Raw genomic sequence first — 13,504 nt, 5'->3', positions numbered from 1 at the left:
TCAGATACTATGATAAGCTTTGTTTTACAGATGAGGACTATGAGAACCAGAAATTAAATACTTTCTTCAATGTTACATACTTTGCAGGTGTCAGTCAGTGGTAGGATTTAAACCTCAGCAGTTCAGCTCTAGAGCCTTTACACTTAACCATTACACTATAGGTGATTTATCTTATATCTATATCTAAAGTCTGACTTTGGTATTTGCTGACTCATACCAGATGCACTTTGCCAAAGTTGGCTATTCTGTTCATTTGCAAAGCATCAAAACTAATAGAGAATCCCAAACCCATGTTCTGTATTTCTTTAAACTTACATATCCTGCATAATCCTATGTTGGGCAGGATTATCCCCATCTGCACTCCAGGACTCTATCCCTGGAATTTATTCATTCAGGAAACATGAATTGGATGATCCTACTGCATGCAATACCCTGTGCTAAGCAATGATTTACTGCTGCTTTCCTAATTGCAGTTAAATTTCATCAAGATTCACCCACAGCATGATATACATTTTTCCAAAGAAGCATAAAACATTTTGGGGTACGGAAGCAGCAAACGGTCTTCCCACTTGTCTGTTCAACAATTATTCCTCAAGACTCTACTATGTGCCAAGCACTTTGATGGGTGCTGAAAATCAGGGGCAAACACGGCAGAGCCAATATTTGCCTCTGGGGCTCTAGTGGGGGAAAGATGTTCAAGAAGAGATAATCACACAAATAATTACTTACAACTGTGAAAAGCACAGTAAGGAAAAAAATAATCAAGAAGAGGGCAGCTGAAGCCGATGCTCAGCGGTCTTTTCCTAACTAGGGGGCCCACCACCTGCTTATTCTGCTGCTGGCCCACTCACATTTTCTCCATGGCTCCAAGGAATCAAAACTGTAGTTACAGTACTAGCGTACAACTCTTTAAAGTAAATAATTTAAATTCTGCAACATTTCATGGATGGAGAAGATGCAGATAAGCTAAATCTTTTATAAGATCATAAATTTCATCTGTATTTTAATAACCTGAGGCCACAGACCATGTCTTATATACCCTACTATTATTCAGAACACCAGGCAATGTGCACAGCTAGAGTCATAACTAATTTTGGTGGTTTGGGGGGAAAAGCCACAGAATAAGAAATTTAAGTGTTACTTGAGATTTACTAGCACATTTATATATCCTTATCTACTTTAATTAAATGAATAAAAACATGTTGTCCACCTTACAGATAAAAGATGAGCCAGTTCTCCAGGGATGGGGTGGGGACAGAGAGAAGGCTGGAAATATAAAGAAGCTAGATAAGTTGAAAGCTGGCCCCTCAACTTTCAACTCTAAGAACAAATATACCATTTTTCTTTCTTCACAGAAAGCCTACTTGTGGGAATAAGTTAAGCTTATTTCAAAAAGAAGGAATGGGGGCTTCCCTGGTGGCGCAGTGGTTGAGTGTCCGCCTGCTGATGCAGGGGACACGGGTTCGTGCCCTGGTCCGGGAAGATCCCACATGCCACGGAGCGGCTGGGCCCGTGAGCCGTGGCCGCTGAGCCTGCGCGTCCGGAGCCTGTGCTCCGCAACGGGAGAGGCCACAACAGTGAGAGGCCCGCGTACCGCAAAAAAAAAAAAATAATAACAAAAAGAAGGAATGACTTTGGCTTGGATTGTGGCCAACTGCAATGAAATTCAGCCACTTTCCCCTTAAAAGTCATCCAACTGGAAATCTTATCAGTGCGAAATTCTCTAAGGGCCAAAGACTCTATTTTCTGCAACTTAACGATATTTGTAAAACATTTTTAGTTCTAAGGTTCACTACCTCTCATCCTCTATACATACACACATCGCACACTCATACCCATCCAATGAGCTGCCTTCTCATAGAAGTGACGGAATTTTTTGGAATCTAAAGTTCCAATATGTAACCAACACAATATAATATTTATGAACCTTTGTTTCTTTTTGTGATTATGCAGGCATCTGCATATAGCAACATTTGAGTGCAAAAGAAGAGTCACCAAGCCATCCAATGGAGGCAAGAGATAGTGAGCTATCTTCATCATGAATGAGCCTAGAATGACCAGCAGGTATAGAGAGTATCAAGGCACAACACACTTATCAAAGGAATACCATGAGCAAGAGACTGGGATAAGCACGGCACCAGGAATATCAAGAAGAATATAACCCAGTCCTTGTCCTCCAGAAACCAACAGTCTTAAAGGGAGACACCTTAGGGGAGTAAGGAAGGAGGGGAGAAAAAAACAAACCCACAATCAACTCAATCATCCAAAGACTGATGACCCAGTATACAAGGACACAAGACCTACAAAGCCTTACCAAGGGACTGGAAGGAAGGCGAGGAATCCCCAACTGCCTATGTCTAATTATACAAGTCCCCTTTTATCCATTACTCTATCATACTCTATCCCTTTGTCTGCACATAATACACATACTTAAATAGATTTAATCAATGTAAAGACCCCATATCTTTAATAAGGATGTTGAGATTAGAAGTTCTTTCAAGATCTAGCCCATTATTTTGAACTTATTTCATTACACACTTACTGAAAGAGCAGTTAGCTAAGTACAGCATGGCTCCCTAAACAGCACATGACAGAGAAAGTCATGGGTTGTTGTAACTGACTGGGTTTCCTCACTTTTCTTTGCAAATTCTTGAGCAGGAAAGTGAATTAAATGGTTTGCAGGGGGGAAGGGTGTTAATGGTGAAAAGGGATAAGAGCTGGTGCATCTATATATAGTTAAGTTTGTATTTATATCTAGGGAAACAAATTGGTTTGGAGTAGAGAGAAAAGACAAAAAGACAAATCAAGTTCAAACAGACTGTAAAAGGCTGAGAAACACTGGAGACGACTGTGACTAAAGATAGATTTTTTAAAATTTCAACGATAAAAATGCAATACTTTTGTAACAAGAGAAATTTTGTTCTTTCTGAAAGACTATACGAAGCTCAGCATGACAAAAAATGATTATTAATAGTATACATATTTTAGTGTTAAATTAAAGATAAAACATTAATGATGATAAAAATACAAATGAACAAAAATCCCCTACTTATATATTTATTTCAGCTTCCTTCCCTAACAAACCTTTTTGCAGATTGTTAAGAAGAAACAGGTAAGATAGAGTTCCTCTCATAATCATTCCCAATGGAAACTGAACAAATACGAAAATGACAGAAAAAAACAGAGAAGCAGGAGCCTAGATAACTCAAAACTTACGTTATCCAAACTAAACTGTCTATGTGGCCCAATATACCCAAATGCATACTGTTAAGAATTCTACAGGTCCAATGTACAAGGAACAGAACGACCGATGAAATCCTGCAATGGGAGGTCCTTCCTCCCATATACCAACTTTTGTCTCTGGGTGTTTCAGAGTCTTATTACAGATTTGAACTTTACTCCTTAAATTTCACTCTGAAGTATTTATACTACATAGCACTGAAGGCTGTTGGAGCTTAAAAAAGCCAAGGCTGAAATTTGTTTTCTTCTTTTAGTCCTGTCTATATGGGAAGGTTTAAGAGCAGACTGGCCTGAAAGCAACATAAACTAATAGAATGGCCCTTTTTCAGCAACAGTCCAGAGCACAGAGCATTATGCTAGAGAGAAACCTTGCTGGGATACCAGCTAATCTCTGATGTTCACCCTTTAAGGACTGCTACTTCTTTTGATACTGCTCTAAAGCTGGTTTATTATGTAAAAAGTATACCCCAGTGTCATGACCATGACATAAGGTTCAATGAAAAGGTTGGGCCTGGATCAGCCAAAAAACAAAAAAGCAGCAGATCAACTTTCTGATATCTTTTGTCTCCTGCCATATGGTTCAAGGAAATAAAGATCTCTTAATGAGGAATTCATGACTCAGTATGATACTACACTGTAACCAGCAGAGTTCCAAATAATATATCAACACCTGGTCTAAATTGTTATGTTTTAAAAAGACAAAAAGAATGCAAAATCCCAATGCTACTTTCAGATAGGAGGCAACATATTCTCACATTATGAATTTAGTAAGTGGCCTGCATAGTTGAAATGACTCTGAAACAGAGAACCACAACTCAAAATAGCCTGAACACTTTTGTTATCTCAAACAATGGGCAGTTAGCCATTCATTCCTCCCTCCTAGTATATATTCTACTTGTTTCAGACAAGGCCCATTATAAATTCAAAGAGACTGTTCAAATTCAACTATACCGGATGTCTGAAAGCTGGGGATGGAAAATTGTCACTGCACAAAAATTCCTATTACAATATTTTGTGCACAAAAAAATGAATGATGGGCTTCCCTGATGGCGCAGTGGTTAAGAATCCACCTGCCAATGCAGGGGACACGGGTTTGAGCCCTGGTCTGGGAAGATCCCACATACTGTGAAGCAACTAAGCCCATGCGCCACAACTACTGAGCCTGCGAGCCACAACTACTGAGCTCACATGCCACAACTACTGAAGCCCGTGCACCTAGAGCCCGTGCTCTGCAACAACAGAAGCCACCGCAGTGAGAAGCCTGCGCACCTCAACGAAGAGTAGCCCCTGCTCACGCAACTAGAGAAAGCCCGCCCGCAGCAAGGAAGACCCGATGCAGCCAAAAATAAATAAATTTATTTTTTAAAAAATGAATGCCATATATATATACACACACACACACATATATATATAGTTAGTTCATTTAAAAAAAAAAAAAGTTATATTGCACCTATGACCAGCCTGACATTGAAAGGAGCAAACACAACAGACATGGCCTATGCCACTGAGAAACGTACAACCCAATGAAGACAAACACTGACCAAGTATAATGACTGTCACAAGAGAAAAAAAATACATGCTATGATGGACTTTAGACTGTGGATAATTAAGATATTCCCATCCTACCCTCTTTCTAGGTGTGCCAGTAAAAGACCAGGAAGTTGTCAGAAAGCTTTTAAAATAATGACCCTCTCAGTTGTGATACATACAAAACGTAAGTATTTTATATATACATATACACATACACACACATATATATAAGTGACCGGTAATTAACTATATAAAATAACCAGACTCCTTTTTTAACCAATATACAAGAAATATTAAAATCCAAATAAGTCCCATCTCCATAAAAACAGTTGCCTTAATGCTACCTTTACTCCGGACTATAGCAGAAGGAGTCAACTTATGATACTGTGGTTGATACCACAAAACTTTTACTCTAACTTTTATTTTGTCCATAAAATAACTTTTATTTTGTCCATTGTTATACCAGTGCTATTTACAAAACAGCTTTAGAAAAGCCCAACTTTCCACTGTGTCAATATATATAAACAAATATTTAAATTGGGGCTCCATTAAAATTATAAACATAGTTGTAGAAACATACAATCTCCAAAACTCTTCCATTCTCTCGATCATGAGTAAATGCTAAGTCCTATTTGTATATCTCTTTTGATCTAGAGACAAGGTGTTTCAAATGAAACTTCACGATTCCCCAAAGAATCCACAAACCTACTATAAATACTATTTAAATACAGAAATCCTAGAAACCTACTTTAAATACTATTTAGTTCTCATAGACTTCAAGCTAAGCAGCCATAAATACTAGAAAAGCCTTTACGTGTTTGGCAGACATACTTGTGTTATCTGTATCTATTCTTTTTTTTTTAACGCTGCAAAATTGAATGTCACTGTGAAACAGAACACTACCTTCACATCATTTTTTTAATATAGGCCCTTCACACAGGCCATGCCAAAACCAGCCTTTATACAGATAATCTTGCCAAGCCCAGGACAAATGGAAACTCTTTGACTAACAACATTCTCATTGCTTCTGATTCAAGCTAGAAAACTTCTAGTGATATTTAACAACTTTGTTCTAAGTGGACACAGAATGGTGGAGTGAAAAGAGCAGAGTGTCCAGAGTAAGTGAAACAGAGCTCAAGTCTAAGCTCCCCCACTAATTAGCTGTGCCACTGTGGGCAGGTTACTTAACTTCCCTGATCTACAGTATCTTCATCTGTAAAATTCAGACCATAGCAATACCTACCTTAAAGAATAGCTATGAGATTATACATATGAAAGCATTATAAACGATAAAGAATTATACATTCTTATTATTTACCGTATTAATTTTTTCCTTAATATAGGAATTTATATGTTCATTTTAAAAATTGGAAAATACAGAATATGAAGAAGAAGAAAATCACCCACAGGCCTGTCACCCAAACACTGTTATTTACTTTAACTGAAATAAGTCCAACATCAACCAAAAGAAATTAAAGTAGGAATAATTTCAGATGTTAATATAGATAATTTATAAACGACAAAATTGATTTCTTTTTAAGAGCAGAACAGTCTTTCCCATCTATCAGTTTAAAGACAATGCTGCTATTTGTCCCAGAGCTGGTCCCAACAGGGTATGATATATGGGTGAGGCTCATAAAAGTAAAGGCCAGAAAAACGTCCAAAATAAATATTTCATGAGTCCCAGGAGTAGTTACAACACATGCCCTCAGATGCTGCAATGGAGAAAGCAAAGTGTATGAACCCCCATTAATAAAACTGGCATGACTATATGGTCACAAAGACTGTCAGATTTCTATGGGCCACTTCAATGGGAAAAAAGAAAAATTTATATACCATGCTACAAGACAGTCTAAGACTTCTGAATTTTTCACACTGCTGACTGAATCCCATCCTTGGAACCTGTACCTCTCCTCTATTTTTCCCTTCCCATCCATCTTTCTCCTAGGCCCCCTCCTTGTTTTGTTACTGCATTAGAATCATTCCCTGTGTTTAAAATGGCCTTATTTTATACAATGGAATATTATTCAGCAACAAAAAGGAATGAATTTCTGACACATACTACACCACAGATGAACCTTGAAAACATTATGCTAAGTGAAAAGTCCTACACAAAAGGCCACATTATTTTCTGATTCCATTTATATGAAATGTCCAGAAAGGGCAAATCCACAAAGACAGAAAGCAGAATGGTGGTTGCCTAGGGCTGGGGTGCTGGGGGATGGGAGAGAATCAGTGACTGTAATGGGTATGAATTTTCTTTTTGAGGGAACAAAACTGTCCTAAAATTAGACTGTAGTGATGTTGTACAATTCTGTAAATATACTAAAAAAAAAAAAAAAAACACTGAGTTGAGTGTTTAAATGAGTGAATTGTATGGTATGTGAATTATATATCAACAAAGCTGTTTTTAAAAAAATGGCCTTGGTCTTCCCTGGTGGCGCAGTGGTTGAGAGTCCGCCTGCAGATGCAGGGGACACGGGTTCGTGCCCTAGTCCAGGAAGATCCCACATGCCGCGGAGCGGCTGGGCCCGTGAGCCATGGCCGCTGAGCCTGCGCGTTGCTCCGCAACGGGAGAGGCTACAGCAGTGAGAGGCCCGCGTACTGCAAAAAAAATTAAAATAAAAATTTTAAAATGGTCTTATTCAGTTGAAAAAAGGACATGTAAATAATCCCATCCTACCCTCTCCCTAAGGGTGGAGTAAAAGTGATGACTCAATTGTGATGATATATATATATAAAGTGACCAGGCTACTTCTGTTTAACAAATACACAAGAAAAATTACAAATCTAAATGAGTCTTGCTTAATGATTTCCTAAGTCAAAACTTGGTCCTCAGATTCTCAATAATTCTATGCCTTTGTTTAGGTATTCTTTCCACTTGTAATGCCTTTCTTACCATGTCATTAAAAGTTCCAATCCCACCTTCTTTAAGGCCAACTCAGAGGTTATCTCCTCCATGAAGCCTTCCCCATGCTCTCAAGAAGAGTAACCTTACCTTCCTCTGAACTTCCATGATACTTCACTTCCTCCGGGCCACTTAGGACCTTCAATCCAGTATTATACTTATTCCGCCCAATATCATACTTATTGCTTTGATGTTAGAAGGGATGTGTCTCAATAAATACCTACCTCATAAGTGGATGACTACAGCTTAACAATTCAGAATTTCATCATCACCTGGTAAATTTTAATTTTGGAAATATCCAAAAGTCACTTTAGACTCAAGAATGGTATATAAAGTAGTAGGGTTAAAAAATGCCCACTTCAGGGCTTCCCTGGTGGCGCAGTGGTTGAGAGTCCGCCTGCCGATGCAGGGGACACGGGTTCGTGCCCCGGTCCGGGAAGATCCCACATGCCGCGGAGCGGCTGGGCCCGTGAGCCATGGCCGCTGAGCCTGCGCGTCCGGAGCCTGTCCTCCGCAACGGGAGAGGCCACAACAGTGAGAGGCCCGCGTAACGCATTAAAAAAAAAAAAAAAAAAAAAAAAAATGCCCACTTCAGACAAAATTTTCTTGACCAAAATAAAACAAACTAATTTGACATATGTATGTAAATAATCTGTAAGAAATTCCCAAAGAGAAGCACTGATATAGCCTCCCAAGGTAACTGAAAAAAACCTGAATTGTATAAATTCCAGAATATTTGTTCAAAAATCAGATTCGTTAATTTATAGTAGCACCGTGTGTTTTTTTCCTGAGAGTTCTATTATCAAGCTCTACTAATTCTTCTTCTACTGTATTTCTAATATGGTTCTAATTCCTGCTCCATTTTCCCTGCCACACCCAAAGTCCAGGTCCTCATTTTCCTCATGACCAACCAATTTTAAAAGTCTCCTAATTTATCTTCCTTCCCATAGTTCCTTCTTTCCTTCAACAATATCAAGCCATCCCATGGGCCAATGTTGAGGGCAGGAACTGAGAAGCACATACGAGGCCTGTTCTCCAGACACAATCTAGTTGGGAACTTGATACATGTACACGATTCATGACAATATTCAGCAGCATATACACAGGGCCACAACTGAGACCCAGGATTCCAAGCAATGGGTAGGTCCTCGGGCCTCCCCAGAACACAATCTATACAGTCTCCCTCACACACTGTCCTCATCCTATCCCTTCCATTCTCTTTGTTCGTCTTATTGGACTTCTGTTAAAGTGGCCATATGGCATGCACCAATTTCATCTCCAGTTTCTCTCCAACTTGCCTCCTGAGCTAAGCAAGACAATCTACTTGCTGTAATCTCTAAGTCACTTATTCACAAGTACCTTTGTTCATGATTAACTGCTTATCAACACAACCCTCCCCACTTTCTCTCTGCTAACTCCTATGTACCACCAATCTCAAGTCCCTTCTTTTGTAATGTATTGGGAAGTTTGTAATTACATGTAATTTTGTTTTCAGCTTATCAATGGCCTCATTTTTTTGGTATTTGTCTCATAGTATCTATTAGTGTTTCCTAACTAAGGGACTGTATCAAAGTCACCTATGGAGCTTCTCAAAAACACAAAGGCCTTGACCTGACCCCCTAAAGAGGTCCTCAGTAAGTCTGGGGTGGGAGCTGGACATCTTTATTTCTAAAAAAACCCACTGGTGATTCTGATACACATCTCAACCTAAGAACCACTGATTTATTAAAATGCTCCCTATATAGCAGACATTCAGTTCTTATTAATTCATGCATTGAAGCTCATAAATAACTTTTTTCTAAATAGCCTAACCAGATATCAGCCCCTAGACTATACACTAGCTCTGCTCCAAGTGCAACATGTGGTTTTAAGATTTCATTTCCTGAAGTACTCCTTGGAGGGACACTATTACCTTGTCTCTTTACATTGTTTCCTACTTGTTAAGAAATGGAGGCCTGGAATGCAGCCATGTTAGACAACACTACATAAGAATGTACTCCGGAGTCTTAGATTAAAATTAGTTATAAAAAGAACAAGAACAGTGTAGAAGTAGACATTTTGAATGAATTCAGTATTCTTCCTGAATACAGTCTAACTAAATCTACACAGAAGGCAGATGGGGAATTTGGTCAGTAGCATTCTCCTAGTACCAGTCTCCTGAACTGTCTCCTGAACTGGGCCCCTGAAGACTGAGGAAGACTTTGAGCAGCTGAAGTGTGCTAAAGTGCTCTAAACAGATACAGAACCCAAGCCCCACCCAGACCCACAGTTGCCTACCAGCCTCCTAACTACCCTGGCACACACTAGTTACACAGCTCAGTGGGGAAGCCGTATAAAATTTTTCCAAATTTGTTCCCCACAGGCAGCAGCAGTCTGAGTCACCCACCCAGGGTGGGACAGAAAAGTGTGATATTAGCCAGCAGAGTGTTAGGAGACTGGTCACAGCACCTCTTTTCCCCTTTCAGAAGTGGACTCCGCCTCCTCCAGGAATCACCTCAGTTATTAGTCACAGCTGTGGGCTACAGTGGTCTGCAGAGCCACTTCGCCATCTAGGAAAGTTGTGGCTCGGGGAGGAGACGCCCCGTTCTTTTCTCCGGCAGGGGCCGCAGATCACAGATTCCACAGGCCTCTCCATCTTGCTTCCTGCCAGGAGGAGGGGACGATGAAGAGGGCCCCCGAGTCTGGAAAGGCCCCAGTGGGAGGAAGCCGTTTGACAGCAGGTAAAGCCAGGTGGAAATCTCCACGGGAGTTGGAGGGGGAGGAGGGGGATGAAAGGCAACAGGGTTAAGCGAAAGGGGAAAAGGGATTCGTAGTCATGAATTACTGCATAAAGATATCACCCGGTGTTTGTGAGTGCCAGAGGTGTGAGCAGAGGTAGAATGCCCGGGAAAGGAGGAGACAGGGACAAGTGGCCACTAAAACAAGTGGAGAGAAGGGCCGGACGCGGGGAGCTCTGGGGAGGGCTCAGAGGTGGGTGAGGCGGGTCTCAAGGTAAGGGGCAGAAGTATTAGAAAGGAGAACGTGGCTCAAATAAGAATCCCTGGAAGGCAAGTCAGGGAATCATCAGAGGAGCCCGCCAGCCCAGAGGCCAGGCTGAGGAGGCCTAAAAAGGAGCTGAAAGCAAGGCTGTCAACGGGAGGGGCGACAGCCTGCTGAGGGAAAGGGGTATCAGACATCCTAACGCCTGTCATTTATTGAGCGCTTACTATGGGTCATAAGCTGCGCTAGCCACTTTATAAATACCACCTGGCTGAATCTTCACAACAAACCCGCAAGGCAGGCATTATTATGATTGCCCCCATTTTATAGGTGAGGAAACTGAAACCCAGAGAGGCTCGGGGGCTTGCTCAAGGTCACAACGCGGGGGCGTCAGGATTCAAACCCGAGGCGGTCTGGCTCCCGAGCCCACCGGCAAAGCCACAGGCAGCGCAGGGGAGCCGCAAGGCAAGCCGGAACCCCAGGGACGTCTCCCGCCCCCGTTCCCCATCCCAGGCCCAGCGCGCTCACCCGAACGAGGTTACTGACGGCCGCCTGCACGGCGGCCACAGGCGCGGTGAGGTCAGGGATGGCTTTGCCGTCCACCTCGCCTTCCTCGTGCATGATCACCAGGTGCGAGATCTGCTGCGCCACCGGCTCCAGAATGCTCTCAATCGTGCGCGTATGAAACACTGGCATCGCGGCGGCGAGCGGGGCGGCGAACCGCGGGCTACAGAGATCTGAGAACGGCGGGGCCGAGAATCCGCGGAGAGACGGACTCTGAGCAGCGACTACGGAGTCCGGGCTTCCCTCGGCGTAACCAGTCTCGCGAGCGCCCCGCCCCCTCTCGTCGCCGCGCCCAATGGCAACGCCGCTCAGACCCGGGCCTCCACTCCTATTGGTCCCTCTTTGAGATGCTCCGCCCACGCAACCGCGCTGCCAAGGCCCAGCCCCGCCCCCATTCCCAAGGGAGGGGCCTGGGATTCGGGCTGAGCCGCGGGGTTTGCGACCGGATTCCCGAGCCCTAACGCCGGGCGCTCCTTATAAGGGCATGGTGGGAGCGGAGCGTGCGGCTGGAGTCGGGGCCCCGCCCCCCGGGGCCGCCTCCAGTGTTGGCTCTGCAGAGCTCCGCCCCTCTGCAGAATCACCTCAGCGGGGTGGGGTCTCCTCACCTCATACGGCGCTGGAGTCTGAAGAGACCAGGAAGCTGTAAGTCTTCACCCTGCTCCCCAACTTTTCCCTTCACACGATGCCCTCAAAATACACTTTCCACTTCCTCTCAATACATTCAAACACAGAAGTGCACAGAGAAATCATAAGCGTCCCATTCATTCACACACACGCTCCACCCACTCCCAAGCACAGTTTAAAGTTTGGTGTTCAGGCTTCTACACCTTTATCTACTAATTATCTTGTACATATATATTTTCTAAGTAAATGGGATTAAGCATTCTCCTGGAACTTGATATTTTTTCCCCTTAATTAAAATCCCCTGGTTGTCTCACTCCTGGTAAATATAGGTCCAGGTCTACCTCATTCTTTTTAATGGCTGCATGGTACGCCATTGCCTGAAATCGAACGGTTTCCTAGTTATGGACATTTAGGTTGGTTTCTGATTTTTGCTTTTTTTTTTTTTTTTTTTTTTTTTGCGGTACGCGGGCCTCTCACTGCTGTGGCCTCTCCCGTTGCGGAGCAGAGGCTCTGGACGCGCAGGCTCAGCGGCCATGGCTCACGGGCCCAGCCGCTCCACGGCATGTGGGATCTTCCCGGACCAGGGCACAAACCCGTGTCCCCTGCATCGGCAGGCGGGCTCTCAACCACTGCGCCACCAGGGAAGCCCCTATTCAACAATTCTGCATGAACATCATTGTACTTGCTTCTGTATTGTACACATGTGTATTTATCGAGGACCTAGAAATGAAGTGAAAATGCAAAACTATGTACATTTTACATTTTGATAGATTAGACCAAATTGCCTATTCCTCTCACAGCATGCTTTGTAGATGACATCTTCTAAATGTCTTCCTCACCTCAAAATCTCTTTTGCCTAAGCTTCCCCATTCCAAGAGGAAAGTTTCGCTGATACCTCCAAGCTGAAGATGCTCAAGTCAAACGCAAATATTTCTCAAGCACCCATGTTTTGCAAGAGACTAAGCTAGTGTGTGTTGCCCTGTGCAATTCTTGAAATTATTTTTGCCTAGTGGTATATATCCCGTTTCTGCTGTGTGTGTTACCAAGTCCTGTACTTTTCCTTCTCATAAATACCTCCACTTTTTTGTTACTGCTTTCATGTCCTTAGAGGCAATGGATTTCTTTCTCTGTTTTAAGCTAACGTTTATTTGGTACTTTCTAAATTCTAAGAAACTTTAAATTTGGTACTTTGTAATTTCTAAGATCACACATAGGACGAGCTACTCAATTTATGGGACCCAGTGCAAAATAAAAATGTGGATCAAAAAGCAGAAAAAAAGTGCTGTTAAAGATACTAAAATGTAAAGTTTACTCCTTTTTTGGGTTCTCTCTCTCAACCTGTCAGAGTATTTTTTATTTGCTATCTAATGTCACACTCCTGGGCAGGGAGATACCTTTGGGATAAATACAGATCCCCCCATAGGAAATTGGGGGCCCATGCAACCCACTGGCTGCCTGAAGCCCCCTCCTGCTAGCCGCTGGACTGGCATACTATTCCCAGCAAGGGACAGGAGGCCAAACCAGGCATCTCTCCTTACCACAGGCCTGCCTCCCCAACCCACAGCAAATGGGTGACCTCCAAAGGTATTACAACCTCCACACTGAGACTCTCTCAATAACTGGACAAAGGAAGGCAAGAGACTCACCTCCACCAAGTCA

General features: G+C 42.6%; 1 protein-coding gene across 3 annotated transcripts in view; it reads right to left on the bottom strand.

Moving 5' to 3' along the window:
* Positions 1-12,146, bottom strand: part of VCL (vinculin) — a 100,070-nt gene extending 87,924 nt beyond the window's left edge. The window contains exon 1 of one of the 3 annotated variants that reach the window (XM_032608022.1): positions 11,827-12,146. Coding sequence is in view for 2 of the 3 variants with exons in the window: in XM_032608021.1 (XP_032463912.1) it covers positions 11,186-11,353 (168 nt within the window). In the remaining variant the exon portion in view is untranslated. Of the gene's footprint in view, positions 1-11,185; positions 11,668-11,826 lie in introns of those variants that run through there. The other 2 variants (XM_032608021.1, XM_032608020.1) reach the window with 2 other exon arrangements.
* Between the last annotated feature and the right edge of the window lie 1,358 nt (positions 12,147-13,504).

The sequence above is a fragment of the Phocoena sinus genome, chromosome 16 (genome assembly GCF_008692025.1).
Source record: "Phocoena sinus isolate mPhoSin1 chromosome 16, mPhoSin1.pri, whole genome shotgun sequence".
Taxonomy (NCBI): Eukaryota; Metazoa; Chordata; class Mammalia; order Artiodactyla; family Phocoenidae; genus Phocoena; species Phocoena sinus.
This window is presented reverse-complemented; position numbering and strand designations above follow the sequence as displayed.